The sequence below is a fragment of the Pezoporus occidentalis genome, unplaced genomic scaffold (assembly GCF_034315485.1).
Source record: "Pezoporus occidentalis ecotype Australia unplaced genomic scaffold, CSIRO_AGI_Poc_V1 ctg109, whole genome shotgun sequence".
Lineage (NCBI taxonomy): Eukaryota > Metazoa > Chordata > Aves > Psittaciformes > Psittacidae > Pezoporus > Pezoporus occidentalis.
The window spans coordinates 2,198,449-2,217,500 of NW_026912875.1; the positions used below are offsets into that span (position 1 = coordinate 2,198,449).

General features: G+C 39.0%; 1 protein-coding gene across 3 annotated transcripts in view; it reads right to left on the reverse strand.

Annotated features, from left to right (window-relative positions):
- The window catches only part of PDSS2 (decaprenyl diphosphate synthase subunit 2), a 121,191-nt gene that overhangs the window by 30,741 nt on the left and 71,398 nt on the right, over window positions 1–19,052 (reverse strand). For all 3 annotated transcript variants that reach the window (XM_062624859.1, XM_062624868.1, XM_062624851.1), the window contains one exon: window positions 15,698–15,896. In XM_062624859.1, coding sequence (XP_062480843.1) covers window positions 15,698–15,896 — 199 coding nt within the window. The remainder of the gene's footprint in view (window positions 1–15,697; window positions 15,897–19,052) is intronic.

Sequence of the window (19,052 nt, forward strand, 5' to 3'; positions counted from 1 at the left end):
TCTTGGCTGTAGTTGACTGCCCTGGGAAATCTAGCTCTGTCTATGGAAAACAGAAGTGTATTTTAATTAAAAGTGAACGTTTAACTCTAGAATGACAGCAGGAAAATCACAGATAAGACATTTTGGTAGAACACTTTCTTCAGAGTTAGAAAATAAGATTCAGACTCCTTCAAGCACAGTGAAAAGAGTGGATTCTGGGCCCCAGTTATCCTTCATGAGATTTCTTAAACACCCTGGATGAAAAGAAGACATTGCTGCCATCAGTTTAGCAACTCAAGCACTTTGTTCCCTTTACTTGTCTCTGAAATATTCTGTCTAAAGTTCACTGCAACATAAAACTGCATATGGATTTTTTCCTGTTTCTCATTCTAGTTTAAAAAAATGAATGAATATGAGCTCCATTCAATGTGTGGTGGTTTTATTTTATTTTAAATTCAGCAGCTGAAATGGAATTGATTACACAGACCACTATTTCAGAGTAGCAACACAGTGTCTCTTCAGTCTCTACTGGATATTTTCAAGGGGAACATCAGGGAAAGGATGAAGCTCTTGTGTGAAGACAGGAAACAGCACTAGGAAGAACACAGCAAGGGATGTATCTTTGTTCCTCAGCCTGCCCAATTTCCATCTGACAAGCTACCTTAGCTTTGCCAAATTCCTTTCAAGGACCACAAGTAATTCTTTCCTTTCCTACTGTTGAAACAATATCCTTTCCTCACACATCTGTTATGACAGACCCTACTTGCCGCTGAAGCATAGACTTGAAAACGTAGCAAGACCTCTCCATACAAATAAAGAAGAAAATTAGTCAGGAAACATTACATATACAGATAAAAGCTTCTTTCAGTTGCATTTGACTTCCCTCCCCAAACAGGTGTTAATTTTTGGAAATACTTCTACTTTTAAAAATCTAATGAGAAGTTCTTAAAATTAAAAATTCTCCTGCATTTGATGCTGAAACATTGCAACACTAGGAAGCTAAAGATGAAATTCAGTAAACAGCTGAAACTGGATTTTGACTGTTCAATAATACCTAAATAAAGGGAGCAAAAACTCTAAGGAGTTCCAAGAGCACTGTAATTCAGTTTTTTTTCCTGGTAATCTCCTCAAACATCATCAGTCATACAGGTAACTAAGTGTGCCAGCCCACAGAGTTTTTTTAATGTAATGTTGATTGAATACTACTGGATTTGCTATTTGAAATCATCTTGAGCTTTACCATTTTCTGAAGCCATCCCTCTCTTAGCTGTAACACACAGAAGGGACTCCTCACAGCAAATTGCTTTCTATCAAGTTTTAAATGCCATTGGAAAACATATTCATGGTTTTCTTCACTCTGTCAGTGATAAATTACTAGCAAAATACAATGTGCAATGTAAACACATCACCAGACCCACTACTTGGTTAAAAGGTAATTCCTAAAAATAAAAAAAAACCCTAACCTTCAAAAGAATCGGCAGCAGTCAATTTGAATATTGTTCAGTATTGTCAAATACCTACCTTAAGGTGAGTCTACCCTAAGGATTTTCAATAGTGTTAAGTTACCTTTTAATGCTGATGCAATACTATCCACAGAAGTGGTTTTCATTAGTATAAAGACTTGTAGTGCATAATTCAGTCATTTTCCTACCAATAACATAACCAACAGAAGAAATATAATTTTCTCTTCTCTACGTCCACATGTACCTCACACAGTGTATTAATACCTTTGCAGATCCAATGTACCAAATCCTTTCACTGAAGTACTCAACCAACTGTTGATGAGTGATGTAGGTTAGGGAAATACCTAATAACTTCAGCTTGACCCTTCTGGATAGGGTAATTTCATTACATATCTTTCTTCTGTATAGAACAGCAAACAAAGCAAGTATAGTGACTACAGGGTTCTGTAACTATAAAACCCTCCTCCATCAATAAATGATGCAGAAAAGCATGGCTGTCAGGTATTACATCCAGTCATACTGGTGCAGACAACCATTAAACTGGGTATATGTTCACAAATGAATTGTGGATTAAACTGAATGAAAAAAAAATAAAAGATCTGATCAGCTCCAAGTTGACAGAAATTATACCTGCAATTGCTATTAACTATTTTGCATAGACTGTATCTGAATAAACATTAATCAGAAGTAATACCATTTATCACTCAACACAGAGAATCAACAAAACAAAGCTGCAGATGTTTGTTAAACTAGCAAATTGACAACCCACTCTACCAGGAGTAGCAGCAATCAGACTGTAGACTCCAAGAGAAATGCTGCTGAATTTTAAACCACTAATATTAACAACCAGTTCCAGTTCATACAAAGATTCAGTCATCCTCATGGCCAGCAAGATGTCTAATGTCTCAGCATTTTGTTTAAAAATACTATTAACTAGTCTACATTACTGCCATAATTTTATGCACTATCTGTATTTTCGCACTTGAAGCCACTCTAGATGTAAAAGCATTTTTACTAAAAATTTTACCCTGAGAAGGTTCATTGTAAAGAGAAGCTTCACAGCAGTGCAAAAAGAGGAGAAGATATGTAATCTATTATCCTATTTACAAGACACATATATTTTAACCTCTCCTACTAGTACAATGTGTATAAACACCTGCTGGGTAGGAATGAAGGGGAGGAAGCCAAACTCTTCTCGGTGTTGCCCACTGAGAGGATGAGGCAAGGGGCTCAAATTAAAACACGAAATTCCATCTGTACACTTGAAAACACTTTACAGTAAGGATATCAAACAATGGAACAGGTTGTCCAAAGGAGCTGTGAAGTCTCCATCTGTGGACACATTTAAAAGCCATCTGCACGTGGTCCTGGACAACCTGCTCTAGCTGACCCTGCTTGAGCAGGAGGTTTGGACTGGATGACTTCAAGAAGTCCCTTCCAACCTCAGATGTGGTGGAAGAGTACCACAGCTGATCTTGCCTACTCACATCTGTAGCAGCAGCAACAACTATTTTTCTTGTCTTTGAAATAATAAAACCAAGGCTACAAAGCTTGTGCCAAATACTCTCTTAGGGAAGGGTTACGTTTACTAATTGTACTAGGAATAGATTGTCCTTTTACAAGCAGTTATGTTCTTGGGAATACTAAGAAAGACCATCCAGAAAAATCTTAAGATTCTTATCACTATTGCTAACAGCTTTGAATTGCAACTGAATCATTACAAAAACATATTTCCACTTTTGAAAAGTGTATTCTCAGTTAAAGTTGTACTCCAGGTGGACAGCTGACTGCGTACTAACCCCAGTGACCTCCAGTCCTTCTGCAAAACTGTGCATTAACTGCCTTGTCATGAAAGTCCACCTCCTGAACCAAATTTCTTGTTAATTTGTACTAAGTCCTCATTCAAAAAAAAAAAAGTCTGAAACACTATTGTTAAGACAGTGTTTAATCAGAACAGATTTGATTACTTTTTAATCCTACTATGCACTCTCAAAATCTTACTATGTTTAAGAAACAGACTTTAAATAAAGCCAAGAAAACAGAACTTGTGATCTTCCACTGCTTCACCTATAAAAAGAATGAAGTTGGCATGGTAAATATTGCTCATGGAGGACATCACCTTCCTCAACTTTGTGAAAATTCATTTTCTTTTTATAATTTGTATATGAACTAAAGCTTTTTAGCAATGAATTCTCACGTGATGGTTATTCATTGCTGTGAAAAAAGAGCTGTAATGAACACCTCTGCTTTAAGAAACCCAGACAGTGCCAATACCTATTCTAAGTGGTGAATGAAGCAGCAGAACTGCTGGCTCTTGAGAGTCCTTTCTCACACTGTGTATTCTCATGCAGAATAAAATATCACATGCCCACAATTTGTCATTACTTCAATTTCTTAGAATAAATGTTACTTTCTTTTGAATATCTATTTCCTACATATTCTGGCAGTGATCAGCATCTTGGATACAGTTTGTTAACAGTTAAGGAAATATCAAATATAGCCACTTCTTAATGTTTGCCTCAAATCTTTGAAAAGCAATTTCTTCTTTGTAAAGTGAGGAGGTTTGCCTTTTAAAAAAATATAGTAAGAACCTTTCTTCCATAATTTGGCCTTAACATTTAATTAAATTGATTTATACACACACACACACACGATAAGCATATATTTATCTCAAAGCTTGCATGCACTTTAAACTCCTAAGCCAATTGTCTTCACCACTATACAACTGTCAGGTCAGTGTCATACACTAAGGGAGGAAAAGATGGACAGACACTTCCACCCCAACTACCCAGAACACATTTGCCAGGTATAATGATTATCTTGATATCCTGAATGACCTCTGGCTTGCCTCTCAAGTAAATCAGCTTTTTCTTCAGTTTCTTCAAATTAGTTTTCACTTTCTTCTTCACTGATGCTTGTCATCTCTGAAAAGCCCTCTTGCTTTCATGTATGGATAACATTAGTATTTTGCAGACCATTCTGTTAATTAGAATGCAACAAACAGTAGTTCTGTCAGTAAAAGAACTATTTAACCAACTGTTAGAAGCAGCTGTGTGGTTTACCTCTGAGGAGGTCAGTATTTACCTGGAATAATAACAGGTATTCGGTTTGGGAAATCAAGCAATGAACACTGACTTTGGTCTGCTGTGCAGACCAGAAAAGCAGAAAGATGTGTCCAATTGCTACTATGAGGAAGGCAAATTCAGATGCAAGTTGACGAAATAGTGGGGTAATTCAGAGGTAAGAAATTGTAGAATGATGCTAGTGAATCTCCTGACTACTGCACTGTGCTCTTCGCATTGCCCCACCATTTTTTGGACTTTATGCAAACCGGTATGAAAATCTTTAGTAGTTTATTGAAAATTCATCACAACCAAGTGGATAACTTTCTCCTGAGACTGTTTACTTGCTCAGTCCATGTAGCATTAAGACAGAATCTCAAACACTCACAATTCTGTTCTCAATAGCTCCATGCCTCGATGCTTTTAAAATATTTTTGAAGCATATTTTTGTGAAAGAGCTTCAATGGTAGATTTGATAACTCCATGCTACCTACGATTATATATTTTGGTATCAGTCCAAATCGCAGTCCTTCCACGTTCTGCAGCAATCATTCTGCTACAAGGCACTGGTTGTAAGTCACACATGGCCTTAAGGGAAGTTGCAGAAATCGCTGTTTTTGAGATCCCTCCAACCCGCTTTTCTTTTTCCCCCTAACTATTTTTTTCATGCAGAAGTGGGAGGACAGAAAACAGACTGAAATCTAAACATAAATTTTTCCAGCAGTACCATGGGCAAGAATCACAGAAAAATAAACTCTTTCAATACAGACCTATTGTTGTGGTTTAAGCTCAGTCGTAAATCAGCCACAGTCCTTGCTCACTCCCTCCACTTTTCTCCCTCTGATCACAGAGGGATGGGGAGGAGAATCGAAAGAATGTAACTCCCACCGGCTGAGATAAGAGCAGTCCAGTAACTAAGGTATAACACAAACCACTGCTGCTGCCACCAATAATGATAAAGGAAAGAACAAGGGGAGAGAATACAATACAACTCGCCAACTGATACCCAGCTCGACCAAGCAGCGAACTAGCCCTTCTGGGTAACTCTAAGTTTACATCCTGGGCATGACGTGCTGTGGTACAGAATACCTCTTTGGCTAGTTTGGGTCAGGTGTCCTCTCTCTACTTCCTCCCAGCTTCCCCTCCTCCCTGGCAGAGCATGAGACTCACGAAGTCCTTAGCCAGACTAAACATCTGAGCAGTAATTAAAAACATCGGTGTTATCAGCACTGTTCCCAGGCCGAAAGTCAAAACCACAGCACTGCACCAGCTACTAAGAAGGAGAAAAAATGACTGCTACTACTGAACCCAGGACACCTATACTAACCCCAGAGGAGTCTGGCTTTGGGGAAGCTTAACATAAGCATTAGCTTTAAAAAATTGTACAGGTGCAAAAGTCCATTAAGGTAAAAGAACTATTTAAGGAATGCAATGAATAGGAATCAAAACAACATTAAGTGGTTGTAATCTCAAACCAACATTCACTGCAGTGCAACAGAATTCTTACAGATCAAACAGAAGACTATTGCTAACCTACCACAATTGCAGATTAAGGCCAATTTTTAGAATTTCAATTAAATTAATAAGTTAATAAACTGTGTCACTTAATCCTCTAATTTAACTTCTTAAGAAGATTACTTTTCAAACATATAACGACAGACATTAGGATAATAAAATTTTTACAAGTATTTAATTATATTATCGGTTAAGAGATAGCAGAAGTATAATAGACAAAAATGTGTAAAAGATGCAGAAAACCAAATGCTTCATGTGCTCAGGTGTTATTTTGGAACAATAAATTAACTTAAATAAAAAGTGGGGCAATGGGAAGAGCACAGCGCAGTAATCAGGAGACTGAATAGCATCGTTCTACAATTTTATGATCACCATCACAAGAACCATTACCTCTAATGACAACAGAAATACTCGACAAGAGTTTTAAGGTCATGTGGGAAAAATTTGATTACTAAGTATTGATTCCAATAGATTTTCACTTTTATCTCTAACATACAGGATTTCCTCCAATGTGTACATACCTCCATCGACTATTATAAAGAGTGCCTTTTTACTACCAAATGAACTTCACATGACTGTCAACAAAACTTCAGTACAGAACTCTTATTCAAAAATCCAGTGTTCGAGAACACGGGGCAGGAAAAACAATATATCCATTAAATGGACATAAGGTTTGTTTGAATTACGATCTCCTTTTATGTTTTACTTTAAGATAAACTGAAACCAAATTTATCTCTCAGAAAGAGATACAAATTTGTAAATTTTGTTGCACCCTAAAAATAATTATTAAAACAAGTAACAGTTTTAACAATTGATTCATAATTATGTATGAATCACAATTCATTTCTTAGAACTGTTCTTACATTCCCCAATAAAATATATGCTAAGTTGTATGCAAATGTTGAGAATCAATTGCTAAGGGAAGTATCATGTCAAAGGGTACTAGGTGGTAAAGGGGCTCAAGATAGTTGGTCAGCATTCAAGAACCATTTCTTCAAAGCTCAGGATCAGAGTGTGCCAATGAGTAGGAAGCCAAGTAGGGGAGCCAGGAGACCAGCATGGTTAAACAAGGAACTGCTGGGCAAACTCGTACGGAAAAAGAGAATCTATGGATTATGGAAGGAGGGGCTGGTCACTTGGGAGGAATATAGGACAGCTGTTAGAGGATGTAGGGAAGCAATTAGGACAGCTAAGGCCTCCTTGGAACTTAATCTGGCAAGTCGGGTCAAGGACAATAGAAAGGGCTTCTTCAAATACATAGCAAATAAAACTAACACAAGAAGCAGTATAGGCCCACTGCTGAACGAGGTGGGTGCCCTGGAGACAGAGGATATAAAGAAGGCAGAGGTGTTGAATGCCTTCTTTGCCTCTGTCTTTACTCCTGCAGACTCTCCCCAGGGGACCCAGATTCCTATAACCCCAGAAGGAGTCAGGATAAAGGAGGAGTTTGCTTTGGTAGATGAGGATTGGGTTAGGGATCAGTTAAGTAATCTGGACATCTATAAATCGATGGGTCCAGATGGAATACACCCACGGGTGCTGAGGGAGCTGGTGGAGGTCATTGCTGAGCCACTCTCCATCATCTTTGGTAAGTCGTGGGAAACAGGTGAGGTGCCTGAGGATTGGAGGATGGCAAATGTCACGCCGGTCTATAAGAAGGGAAAGAAGGAGAACCCAGGTAATTATAGACCAGTCAGCCTTACCTCCATCCCTGGAAAGGTGATGGAACAATTTATTCTTGACACCATCTCTAGGCATATCAAGGATTAGGGGGTCATTAAGAGCAGTCAACATGGCTTTACCAAGGGGAAGTCATGTTTGACCAACCTCATAGCCTTCTATGAGCAAGTAACTAGGTGGATGGGTGATGGTAGAGCGGTAGATGTGTTTTTTCTTGATTTCAGTAAGGCATTTGATACTGTCTCCCACAGCATCCTCATAGATAAGCTAAGGAAGTGTGGGCTTGATGATCAGGCAGTGAGGTGGATCAAGAACTGGTTGGAAGGAAGAAGGCAGAGAGTTGTGGTCAATGGGACAGAATCTAGCTGGAGGTCTGTGACTAGTGGAGTCCCTCAGGGGTTGGTGCTGGGACCAGTGCTGTTTAATATTTTCATCAACGACCTGGATGAGGGAACTGAATGTACCCTCAGCAAGTTTGCTGATGATACTAAACTGGGAGGAGTGGCTGACACACCAGAGGGCTGTGTTGCCATTCAGGGAGACCCGGACAGGCTGGAGAGTTGGGTGGGGAGGAACTTGATGAAATTCAACAAGGGCAAGTGTAGAGTCTTGCATCTGGGGAAGAACAACCCCATGTACCAGTACAGGTTGGGGGCTGACCTGCTGGACAGTAGTGAAGGGGAAAGGGACCTGGGGGTCCTGGTGGATAGGAAGATGACCATGAGCCAACACTGTGCCCTTGTGGCCAAGAAGGCCAATGGCATCCTAGGGTGCATTAGAAAGGGTGTGGTTAGTAGGTCAAGAGAGGTTCTCCTCCCCCTCTACTCTGCCTTGGTGAGGCCGCATCTGGATTATTGTGTCCAGTTCTGGGCCCCTCAGTTCAAGAAGGACAGGGAATTGCTTGAAAGAGTCCAGCGCAGGGCAACGAAGATGATTAAGGGAATGGAACATCTCTCTTATGAGGAGACGCTGAGGGAGTGATGTCCAGTGATAGGACAAGGGGCAATTGGTGTAAACTGGAGCATAAGAGGTTCCATGTGAACATCAGGAAAAATTTCTTTACTGTGAGAGTGACAGAGCACTGGAACGGGTTGCCCAGAGGGGTTGTGGAGTCTCCTACGTTGGAGATATTCAAGGCCCACCTGGACAAGTTCCTGTGTGATGTACTCTAGGTTACCCTGCTCTTGCAGGAGGGTTGGACTAGATGATCTTTTGAGGTCCCTTCCAACCCTTAGGATTCTGTGATTCTGTGTATGTACCTCAATATTTTAAGACACAGAACTGCTTATTTAGGATTGCCCAAGGAAGAGCTTTATTTTGTAATAATGCCATCATGATGGCTACATTGCCTTACGACATTGCTGTTGTTGCCCCATTCCTGGCGATGTTCAAGGCCAGGCTGGATGGGGCCTTGAGCAACCTGGTCTAGTGGAAGGTGTCCCTGCCTGTGGCAGGGGGTTGGAACTAGATGATCTTCAAGGTCCCTTCCAACCCAAATCATGCCATGATTCTATGTTACATTAAAGGTTCAAAACCATTACATTCTTCCTCAGTTTTCTTCTTCCCCTTTACCCAGACAAGAGTGTTCCTTATATGTACTTTTCCATAAATAAATTCTGAGCTCTTTAAACTTACCTACATTTTTCAGCAGTGTCTGTTTTTGAGGCACACCTATGCAGTACTCTAAAATACTAGATCAGAATAAAAATATGCAGCAATATAGATACTGTCCCACTCCCTATCTAGTCCAGTAAATCATAGAATCATAGAATCGTTAGGGTTGGAAAGGACCTTAAGATCATCTAGTTCCAACCCCCCTGCCGTGGGCAGGGACACCTTACGTTAAATCATATCACCCAAGGCCTCGTCCAACCTGGTCTTGAACACTGCCAGGGATGGAGCATTCACAACCTCCCTGGGCAGCCCATTCCAGTGCCTCACCACCCTAACAGGAAAGAATTTCCTTCTTATATCCAACCTAAACTTCCCCTGTTTAAGTTTTAACCCGTTACCCCTTGTCCTGTCACTACAGTCTCTAATGAAGAGTCCCTCTCCAGCATCCCTATAGGCCCCCTTCAGATACTGGAAGGCTGCTATGAGGTCTCCACGCACCCTTCTCTTCTCCAGGCTGAACAGCCCCAACTTCCTCAGCCTGTCCTCATACAGGAGGTGCTCCAGTCCCCTGATCATCCTCGTCAGTACAGCAAGAGAGACACGGTAACGTACTTCAGAAAAGCTCTTTATCTGCTTTCTAGAAAAAATTGTGGAGGTTGTTTTTCCCTTCCCCCTCCCCGCCTCCAAAAGAACTGAACTTCACTATCCAACATCATAATGTGGGTCTCAATCTAATCTGACTCTACTTCCTATCAAATTCATGCCTCAGTGTCACCTAGTTGCTCTGTGAACTGATCATTTTAAAGGTACTTATCTCTAACAGCAGCTTGTATCAGGTAAGAAAAAGGATACATGAGCAGAGGTGAAACGTTAAAATAAGTTAAAAAAATATACACACTTTGATTTGAAAATGCTTTTATCAGCAGCTTCTGTTTTTCTCAATTAACACTGCAACTGGGAGCAAACACATTACTCCTGATTCTCACCTTTTCTCCACCGCTCTTTATTCCTGCCTTCTCTCATCAATCTGCTACTGAATCTCAGAAGGAAAATTCAGATTAAGGATCTTTGTTTATTTTATGTAAAATGCATCATAAATATACTTAGTAGGACTTATGGTTAAAATTTTCCACCAGAGAAAACAATGAAGAATAGCTCTTTCAAAATAACTTTCATTGCTCTCAAAATATCTCACACTTAGAAGCACTTTCTACTCACCTCAAACAAAATGTAAAGCACTGTTCTAGGGGACAGTAATTTGGACCTATTACAAGTCAATGGCTGTCTTTACACTGGCAAGGAGGCATTTCTTTTAAGAAGGGTATTTCTTACAGGATTCTTGATGGGATAGCATTCTTCATGTCCTTTACAGTAAGTTTTCAGTTTTGAAGAAAGGACCACAAAATTGCCATATCCTGGGAATAACTTCTTTAGCCAACCCGTGATTTCTCACTGTTTTAATACTGAAAATATATTTTTTAAGAGATTATGTTCTTCTCCTAGCATCACTCAAGGCAAGAGAAAGCCTGATACAAGTACTACCTTTTCTAAATTACATTTAAAAATTAAAATTGGAGATTCTAACTTTGTCAATTCTCAAAAATGTCAATTTACATCAAAAAAAGCAATGGGCATAATTCCAAAAAGGGGATGCTCTCCATATTCTTTACTGGTCAGCAAGGAGCCAAGTCACTCAAGTTCAAAACAGCTTTTCAATAGGACTAAGATCAACCAGAAGTAGAAACCATAGTTGAAGATCAAGCAAATCTTTTATGAAGCGCAAGGTACATTCAGATTGTTGCAAAAGGAAGACATAAGAAGATTTATATGACTAACTTGTTTACCAAATAGGCCTTGTGTTCACATACACATAAACAACACATTTATGCCTTTAAGTACACATAAACTTATATAGTGGATGCAATTCCTTATGTTAAGTACTACATCTGTGGTACACTTTATTTATAAACAAATAATGCTTAATAAAACAATGCTCTATAATACAGTCTTCTGGCAAAGCTCTGCACTGATAGACAAGATTCTTAAATTCAATTCCAAGCTTTCAGGCTGTAGATTTTGAAGCACTTCTGTGAATAATTTAATCATTCCAACAATAGCTCAATGAATTATAGTGAGAAAACAGTCACGCTTAAGATTTCAGTAAGAAGTACGGAGAACTACCACTGCCTGTATTTCAGGGGTAGGCTTGCTTTTTTTTCTTTTATCTTTTGTTTTGCGGGTGGGTTGGGGTTATTTTTTTGTTTGGCTCTGCTGTTTTCTGATGATGTTTTGGTTGGTTTGTGGGCTATTTATTTATTTTTTAATACAAAAGGATGCCTTCCTACCAGTTTATGGAGTTGCAAGCAATACATTTACATACTATTTTATTGTTTTCTTTAGTCATCAGCACATTACAGTAGGCATTGCACTAAAATGCATAATTTCATCCTTCTGAAGTTTTATGTATCACTGTCTTCCAAGTACAGGAGGATCAAAACTGGTCATAATTGTATCTTTATGCACCCTCTCCATAGTTGCGTAAGACAACTGATGATTCTAATACTCTAGGAAGCAAAAGGCTTCTTCCAACTTCTCTGTGATATACACCGAGAAAGCACTTTACTTGATAATATCAGTCAATATTCACACATCACTTGTGTTATAATGTCCATATCATTTATCTGACAGATGACAGAATTAATGCTTATTACATTTGCTGTGTTTGCATCTGAACGGCACCAGACCAGAGTCAAAGGACTTTCAAACAACAAAAGTTGCTGTTAGCAGTTTCATACCAATAGCCTTGGCTAGACAAAGCTAGATAACAAATGTTAAAGACATAGTACCTTCTGATGGCAACAAAGAACCAAGAGTTAAACATATCATCTTACACTTTTTAATGATTTATTCACATATTTACTTAAAACTGCATGTAGCCACAAGATAGTTGGGAGGTACCCTATTTTATTAGGCAAACATGCTTTTCCATCTCTCCCACATCTACATGTTTGTGATGACTATTACAAATACCTTATTACAATCCTAGTATCAAAACACTGCACCCTCAAAATGAGAAAACCTTTCAAAATAATACCATCATCCCACATAAACACACCTCAGTCCAATAAACCAGCACATTACCAGGCATTACTACTATTTAAGTAGCAAAAACCAAATATGCCTTTCCTTGTCAAAGGCCCACTGTTCCTAAAGCCACTGCTGACACACCATCTACTAAAAGATCCCAACCAATTCATCTTGGGACTCAGTTCTGTTTTAAAATCCATGGATTAGCAATGTACAATCTACTGCAGGACGCAGCTCTGAAATAAGATTTTTACCCATGTTATCTTCGAACGTAATTTATCACCACAATCAGCAGGCCAAGAAAAGCCACCATCCAAAATACAAAGTAGACCAAGGATAGTTTGTATAAGGTGATCAAAACCTTAACATGAATGTATAAAAGGACTGTAAGTACATGTGATCTGATCAATCTAATGCTTTGTAGCTGTAAAAGGCTTCTGAAGAAATTACTGTTCATTTTAAAGTTTTTATCTGAATAAATGTAGAACTCTGCCATAATTACAGAAATGCAGCATGCACACACATCTGCCCTTTAGTTCTTTATTTTAAACCACAGTCAATACCAACTTCGTAATCATAATTAATGCCTCATAATTTCGCAAAGTAGAAAATGAGAATTTCTTCTGAATTCTTTCTGAATTATTTTGCATGTTCAGAAAACAAAATTTTAGATGACTTTATATTAGTACAACAGCAGAACTTAGCTTATAGGAGGCTCCCTGACAATTCAAGAAATCTAGTCCTTGAGGTTCAGATATTAAAATAAAATAAGTATTAAAATAAAAACCCAAAACAAAACAAAGAAAACACCCCAACCCTTCTTTTGCATAACTTCAGTAACATACAAGAAGTATGAGCACAAGTTTAAAAGAAACCCCCAAAAACACAAGCCCTGAGCCTCAAATCTTGTTAACATCATTACAGATAGATTCTACAACAGTAGCAAGTGGAAAATTACTACGAATTAACAACAACAACTCCTATATTTAATGTTATTTAAAAATCAAAGTGTTACCTAAGGCAATTACCTTGCAGCCTTTTAATATCTACAGGGAAAAGCCTAAGGGAAAATAATTGACTTTGCTAATTTTACCCTTGGCAATTATAAAATAGCTCTGCATTTCATTATGACTACAGAATTTCACATCTAATTGTCAGCCCCGAGAGAAGCACAGAGATAAATGCATCATACACAAGCTCAGACTAGAGTTTAACAACACAATAAAATTATCTCAGTTCAATTAATGCTAAAACTCTGTTTATTTTAAATTCTAGTCTATACAACAGCTATGCATGCCTATAGAGGTTACAGCCTACCATGGTCAGTACCATGCATGTAACGATATAACATTGCTCATTTCATTAGCCAATTTGCTGAGCTACCAAGTAAATGCCAGCAAAGAAGCAGTACTGTGATTTTTACTTTTTACATCAAAGAAAACAAAACATTATGAAGGAAAAAAGTCACAGTTATTTCACACTGCTGAAAAACAGATGCCAGATTTGAAAATTCATCATTTACAAAAGAATAAATACAGTATGTTTAAATCATTGCACCTGTCAAGAGATTTCTATAGCTTGTACTTCAATTTTTTCTAACTTTGCTAGTAGGGTTAGATGTATGAAAAAGAATAATTTACTAAGTCAATCAGTTTCCATAATGGCATCCCACTTATCGTATGTAGAAGCTATGAAAGTATTTAGATGTCAGAAAAATGAAAAAAAGTGCTAAAATGTTTTGGCAGAATTTCCCAACATGCGGTATAATGATTGCTTTTAAAAAAAAGAAGAAAAAAAAAAAGTGTATCTTTGCACTTGTGCTTCATTTCACTGTAGGCTTGTTTCCTGGCAAGTCTTCAGGAATTATATTCCTGCTGCAATACTTAATAATGTACTAAATGCAAAGTAATAGGTGTGACATTTTATAAGTTTCCTCTTATCTTGAAACAAAAAAATCGATGTAGGGTTAAATCCTTTGCCCCATCTTAAGAATCTTATTAAGTATTAAACAAAATTTAAATGAACAGGTACAAATCAGCAATAATTAGTAAAATCAATTGCACCCCATTTTGGTGATGGTATGACTAAATTTTTGCACTATTTAAAACTTTTCTTAATACTTACTACCAGTTACCACCATAAAGGCTTAACTCGCTATTCCAGCAGACTGACATCTAATTTTCTGTCTCTTCTCCGGAATCTCAGCTCTATGTTACAAAATGACACCACTTTTGAGAGAAACTGTCACACTCATGATCAAAGCAGTACAGAAATACTCAACCACCATCACGATGAGCTTTAGCGTGAGAATCTAAAAACATAGACTCCTTAAGCTCATGATTAAAATTACGTTGACTATTGACAACTGCATGCATGGCAAACATTTATTTACATTAGGATGTACAGCAATCTTCAGACGTATGAAGAGCATCCCTGCAAAAATGAACAGTCTGCTGTTTCCACTGGATGGCACATCAGTTCTTCAGCCATATACATAATGAGGTGTTAACTCTAGACTGCCACATGGATGCCCAGGAATCTACCTCCACCATAGGAAGTTTAAAGATCAAGCCAAACAAACATGTAAAGAATAATTTGTTGTAGCTGATCCTATCTGGGGAAAAGAAGAACCCGGTACAAAATGATCTCTTAAGGTCTCCATCAGGCTCATTTTCTAAGACCATACATATATACAATTTGTTTGTCATGAAAAACTTGTAAAGTTTCAGAGTTTGGCTAAGCAGCTGGATTGCAGCTGCCCTTTAGAAGACAGCACGTCCACATTAATAGGGCAATCCAATACGCAGGGACATCCAAATGCCTAACAACATAATTTCATTAAGAGTAAAAAGTCACCTGAGTGTTGTGTAGACAAAGCAGTGAAGCCTTTTCCCCCAAGAATTCCCTAAGACTGACAAACAATCCACAAAGCATAAGGTAAAACAAAATAAAAAACCAAACACTTCTTCAGCTAGCAGTCTGCCAGAGGTGGTGCAGTCGTAAGCATGCCACCACATACACATTAAATTCACCAAACAAACCACTTATCCATTACCACAGTGCTCCAGAATGTATACTGAGGACATCACCACAGTAATCCTACAGGGCAGCGGTAAACATGTTCATAGCAACAGCAGCCTGTCAACCCACCTAAAGCTATAACATAAGTATGCTCATCTTTAAAGGATGTTCCATATATGCAGACGTATTCAAACTGCTGATTTTTTAAAGGGCCTCTCTTTCAGAAGAGTCACTAATTCTTACTTGCTCTGGCAGTAGATATTTTTTTCTTTTTACCTTGGTATTCTGCAACTGTGCAAGGCTTGTGCAAGCGTTTGCTAGAAGAAAATCTCCACTCAAAACAGCCATTTTATTTCCAAACTGCATATCTTTCAGCGGGCCATCGCAGGACTTGAGCTCACCAATATTCACTATGCCACGATGCACCAGAAAGGCAGTGTGGATCAGTTCTGTGATCTCAGCCAGACTTCTTTGACTGAAAGCAAAGAAAAAGTACACTATCAATAAAATATATATTCTTAGGGGAAACCAAAAACCCACAAAAAACCAAACAAAAACCAACCACACGTGCTAAACAGATGTTTTATGAATTATCACATAGTTGTTCTATGCACTTCCAGGAGCCACAACCAGAAGGTGTTAAGCACAGAGAACTATCACTGTGTATTTCGAGGTAAGCTGCAGGTACCACAGGTTCCATCTGGAGCTGTCATTTGTTTGAATTCTTTCGCAAAACAAAGCTAAGTAATCAATACAGTCTTTATGGTGCTTTGTTTTTTTTGTTTTGTCTTCTAGAAGCTTGAGGGACACTGACATGAAGAAACTGCCACGCAGAAAGAACTGATGGGAAGGAACAAAGAACATATCAGCAAAGGAGTCACCAGCAGGCTGATCTGAACGCAGTAAGAATGCTGCAGTCAATGACTGCTCAAATTAGAGTTAAATTAATAATGGGATACCTTGCAGTTCAATAATACTGGGGGGGGTCGGGGGGGGTCGGGAGGGGGAAGAGGGAGGCACAGGGGGGAAAGGGGAAACAGCTGAACCTTTTAAAAACATACTAATGATATTTCACTTGCTGTTTCAGTCAGAAGAGGCAGAGAAGCAAAGGTGATTGTCCAGCAAAGGGCGCAGAACAAATTTTATTTGTATAGGTTTGCAAATCACTTCTTATTCCAACACACTGTGCCACATCCTGAATTTAGAGGTTCAAATCCCTGTGAGACGCTGGCCACAAAGGTTATCTCATAGGGCCTTGCCCTCTGCTTATTTTCATTTTCAGAAAAGGCATGACAAGAGTCATTAGCACAACCTTCTCCTCCCCTCTTTGCACAATTCAACCCTGCAGACCCTGACAGTTAGTGACTGTCACTCCAAGGAGCCCAGAGATGTCACCTTAGCTCAGAACTACAACAGGGCAATGAACAAACATAGTAACTGAGCAGGTACAAGTGGAGGGGGAAACTGAGCAACTGGAGCATTCTCTTAACGCTGCAAACCTTGACACACACAGACTTTCCCCCCAGGAAATCTTCAGCACATTCACATGTTTTCTGACTCAAGCAGTTCCCTTTATGTCATGGAGACTTCACATATGAGCAGAGAGGAAATTCAATGCATGCTCTCAACTAGACAGATGATTAAAAGGCCCTAAAGTTCAAATCAAATTGCACCCTAGTACAAAGGTGTATTATGCTCCCTGTGCTTATTCAAGAAGTGACCAGGAGCGGAGTAATCAAACTGCTCCATACCTTCACATACACATACACCTGTTCACACATGCTCAGCTTAGATTTTGCCTCAGTACCAGCATAGTACTGAGTAAATTAATACTGTTTCCTCAGGACAGTGCAGATGTGTTGCAACCACATTGAATGATATTAAAGTAACCTTCTGCCCCAAATATTTCTGACCTGCAAAGAACCCCAGCAGCAACTGTTTCAGGCCAGTGATCTGTGCCAATTAGCAAGAGAAGAGCTAGTAAAGCCTGGGCAGGCATGCAAAAGGTAGATGAACTGGGACATGAGGATAAACAGAGGTTCCCAACACATTTTATCACAGACACACAAAAAACTTACGCTGTTTTTAAAACTGCCTTTATAGTTCACAATTTTTGCTCCATATAGAGAAAAACAACCTGAAAACAATACAGCCAGCCATTCTCCATGTAGACAGTGGAACTGAAGGTGGACGCTGTTTTTTCAAAGAGGCTAGGAAGAAACTCCCAAAACCTACAGCCGCAGTATTGTAATCGCATTTGGCTCAGCTCTAACAAAGGGTTAATAAAATTTCAAGCTCGGAGAAAAAGACTAACAAGACATCCCGATGCTCCTGCTGTCATTGCCCGGGCAGCCCTTGCAGGAAATGTCCATATCAATTCAGGTTATCAGATGGACAGCTGATCAACATTAAACAGACTTGGCTCTGGGCAGATTGAGCCGAGCTACCTGTTATGAATAGCAATGAGAGCCCTCTGCTCTCTGCTGCCGAGCTCTGCCATTTCCGACTGCCGCAGATCCCAGGACATATGGGGATCCCTAGTGACGAGCACATAAAGCTGCAGCTAACTCAAGCGAAGGCTCATTTCCCCCAGCTGAAAGCAGGCATTAATATCCTGAGGAGATCAGGCCCGCCTCCACGACCCCCAACTACTGAAGCAAAACAATGACTGTCCTATTTCTTCATTTAATAGGCTTTTAATGAAGGAAATCAAAATCCCCTCTTTGACTTCAGCATCACTCTTCATGAAAAGGTTACACAAATACATCAGTGTCATGCTTTCCAAATGTTCAGGATCTGGACGTTTTAATTTCTTTTTCCACAATCCATTTGTTCTCCAAACAGTATTCATATTATCTGTGCTAACAAGAACCATATTAGGGAGATAATCTGCCTCTAATTCTGATCTTATACACTGCTGCTCCACCCTCTCTCTTTAGCAAACTAAAAATATAAGAACCAAAGCTACTGCAGAAATCCTAGGCAATAGATTTTTTAATATTTCTTTTTGTGAGAACCTCCATAATACCCAGGCATAATAAGAAGTCCACAGCACTGCTACAGATACAGGAGGGTTCTTGACATGACTTTGTAAAGGCCAGCATCCCACAAAGAAAACCTGCTGTTATCAAGATGCTATTGAATGGTTAAAGCAATACCGTATACAGCTTTCTTAACCTGAAGTACAAGTCACTGATTTAGTAATTCTGTATTTGAAAGCAGCTAATCTCAAAATAAAAAAAAATGTTTATGCAGTGCTGAACTTAGAACAAGAAGATATGACAGTGTATAAAAGCAGAAACAACAGGGCAATGGGATTATGGACTCCTACTGATTCCATCCTGTTCCTGCTCCACAGCCCGTGTTCAGACAACAAAGAAGTGGTTACCACAAGAATTAGCTACATAGCAAGGCAGTACTGAGAAAACAGTCAATATCTTTAAAACACCTGAAGTTCCTGAATGGAAGCAGGCTAAGAACTGGGAAAGCTTTTTCACCAAATGCTAATATATTTCCACAGCCTTCACCTCTGAAGCAAGCACTCCCTGCAAGCCATCACCAAATACCCCAGAGACTCTACTTACAGACAACACGTTTCAAGAGATGATACCATTTTGTGCTCCACATGTGC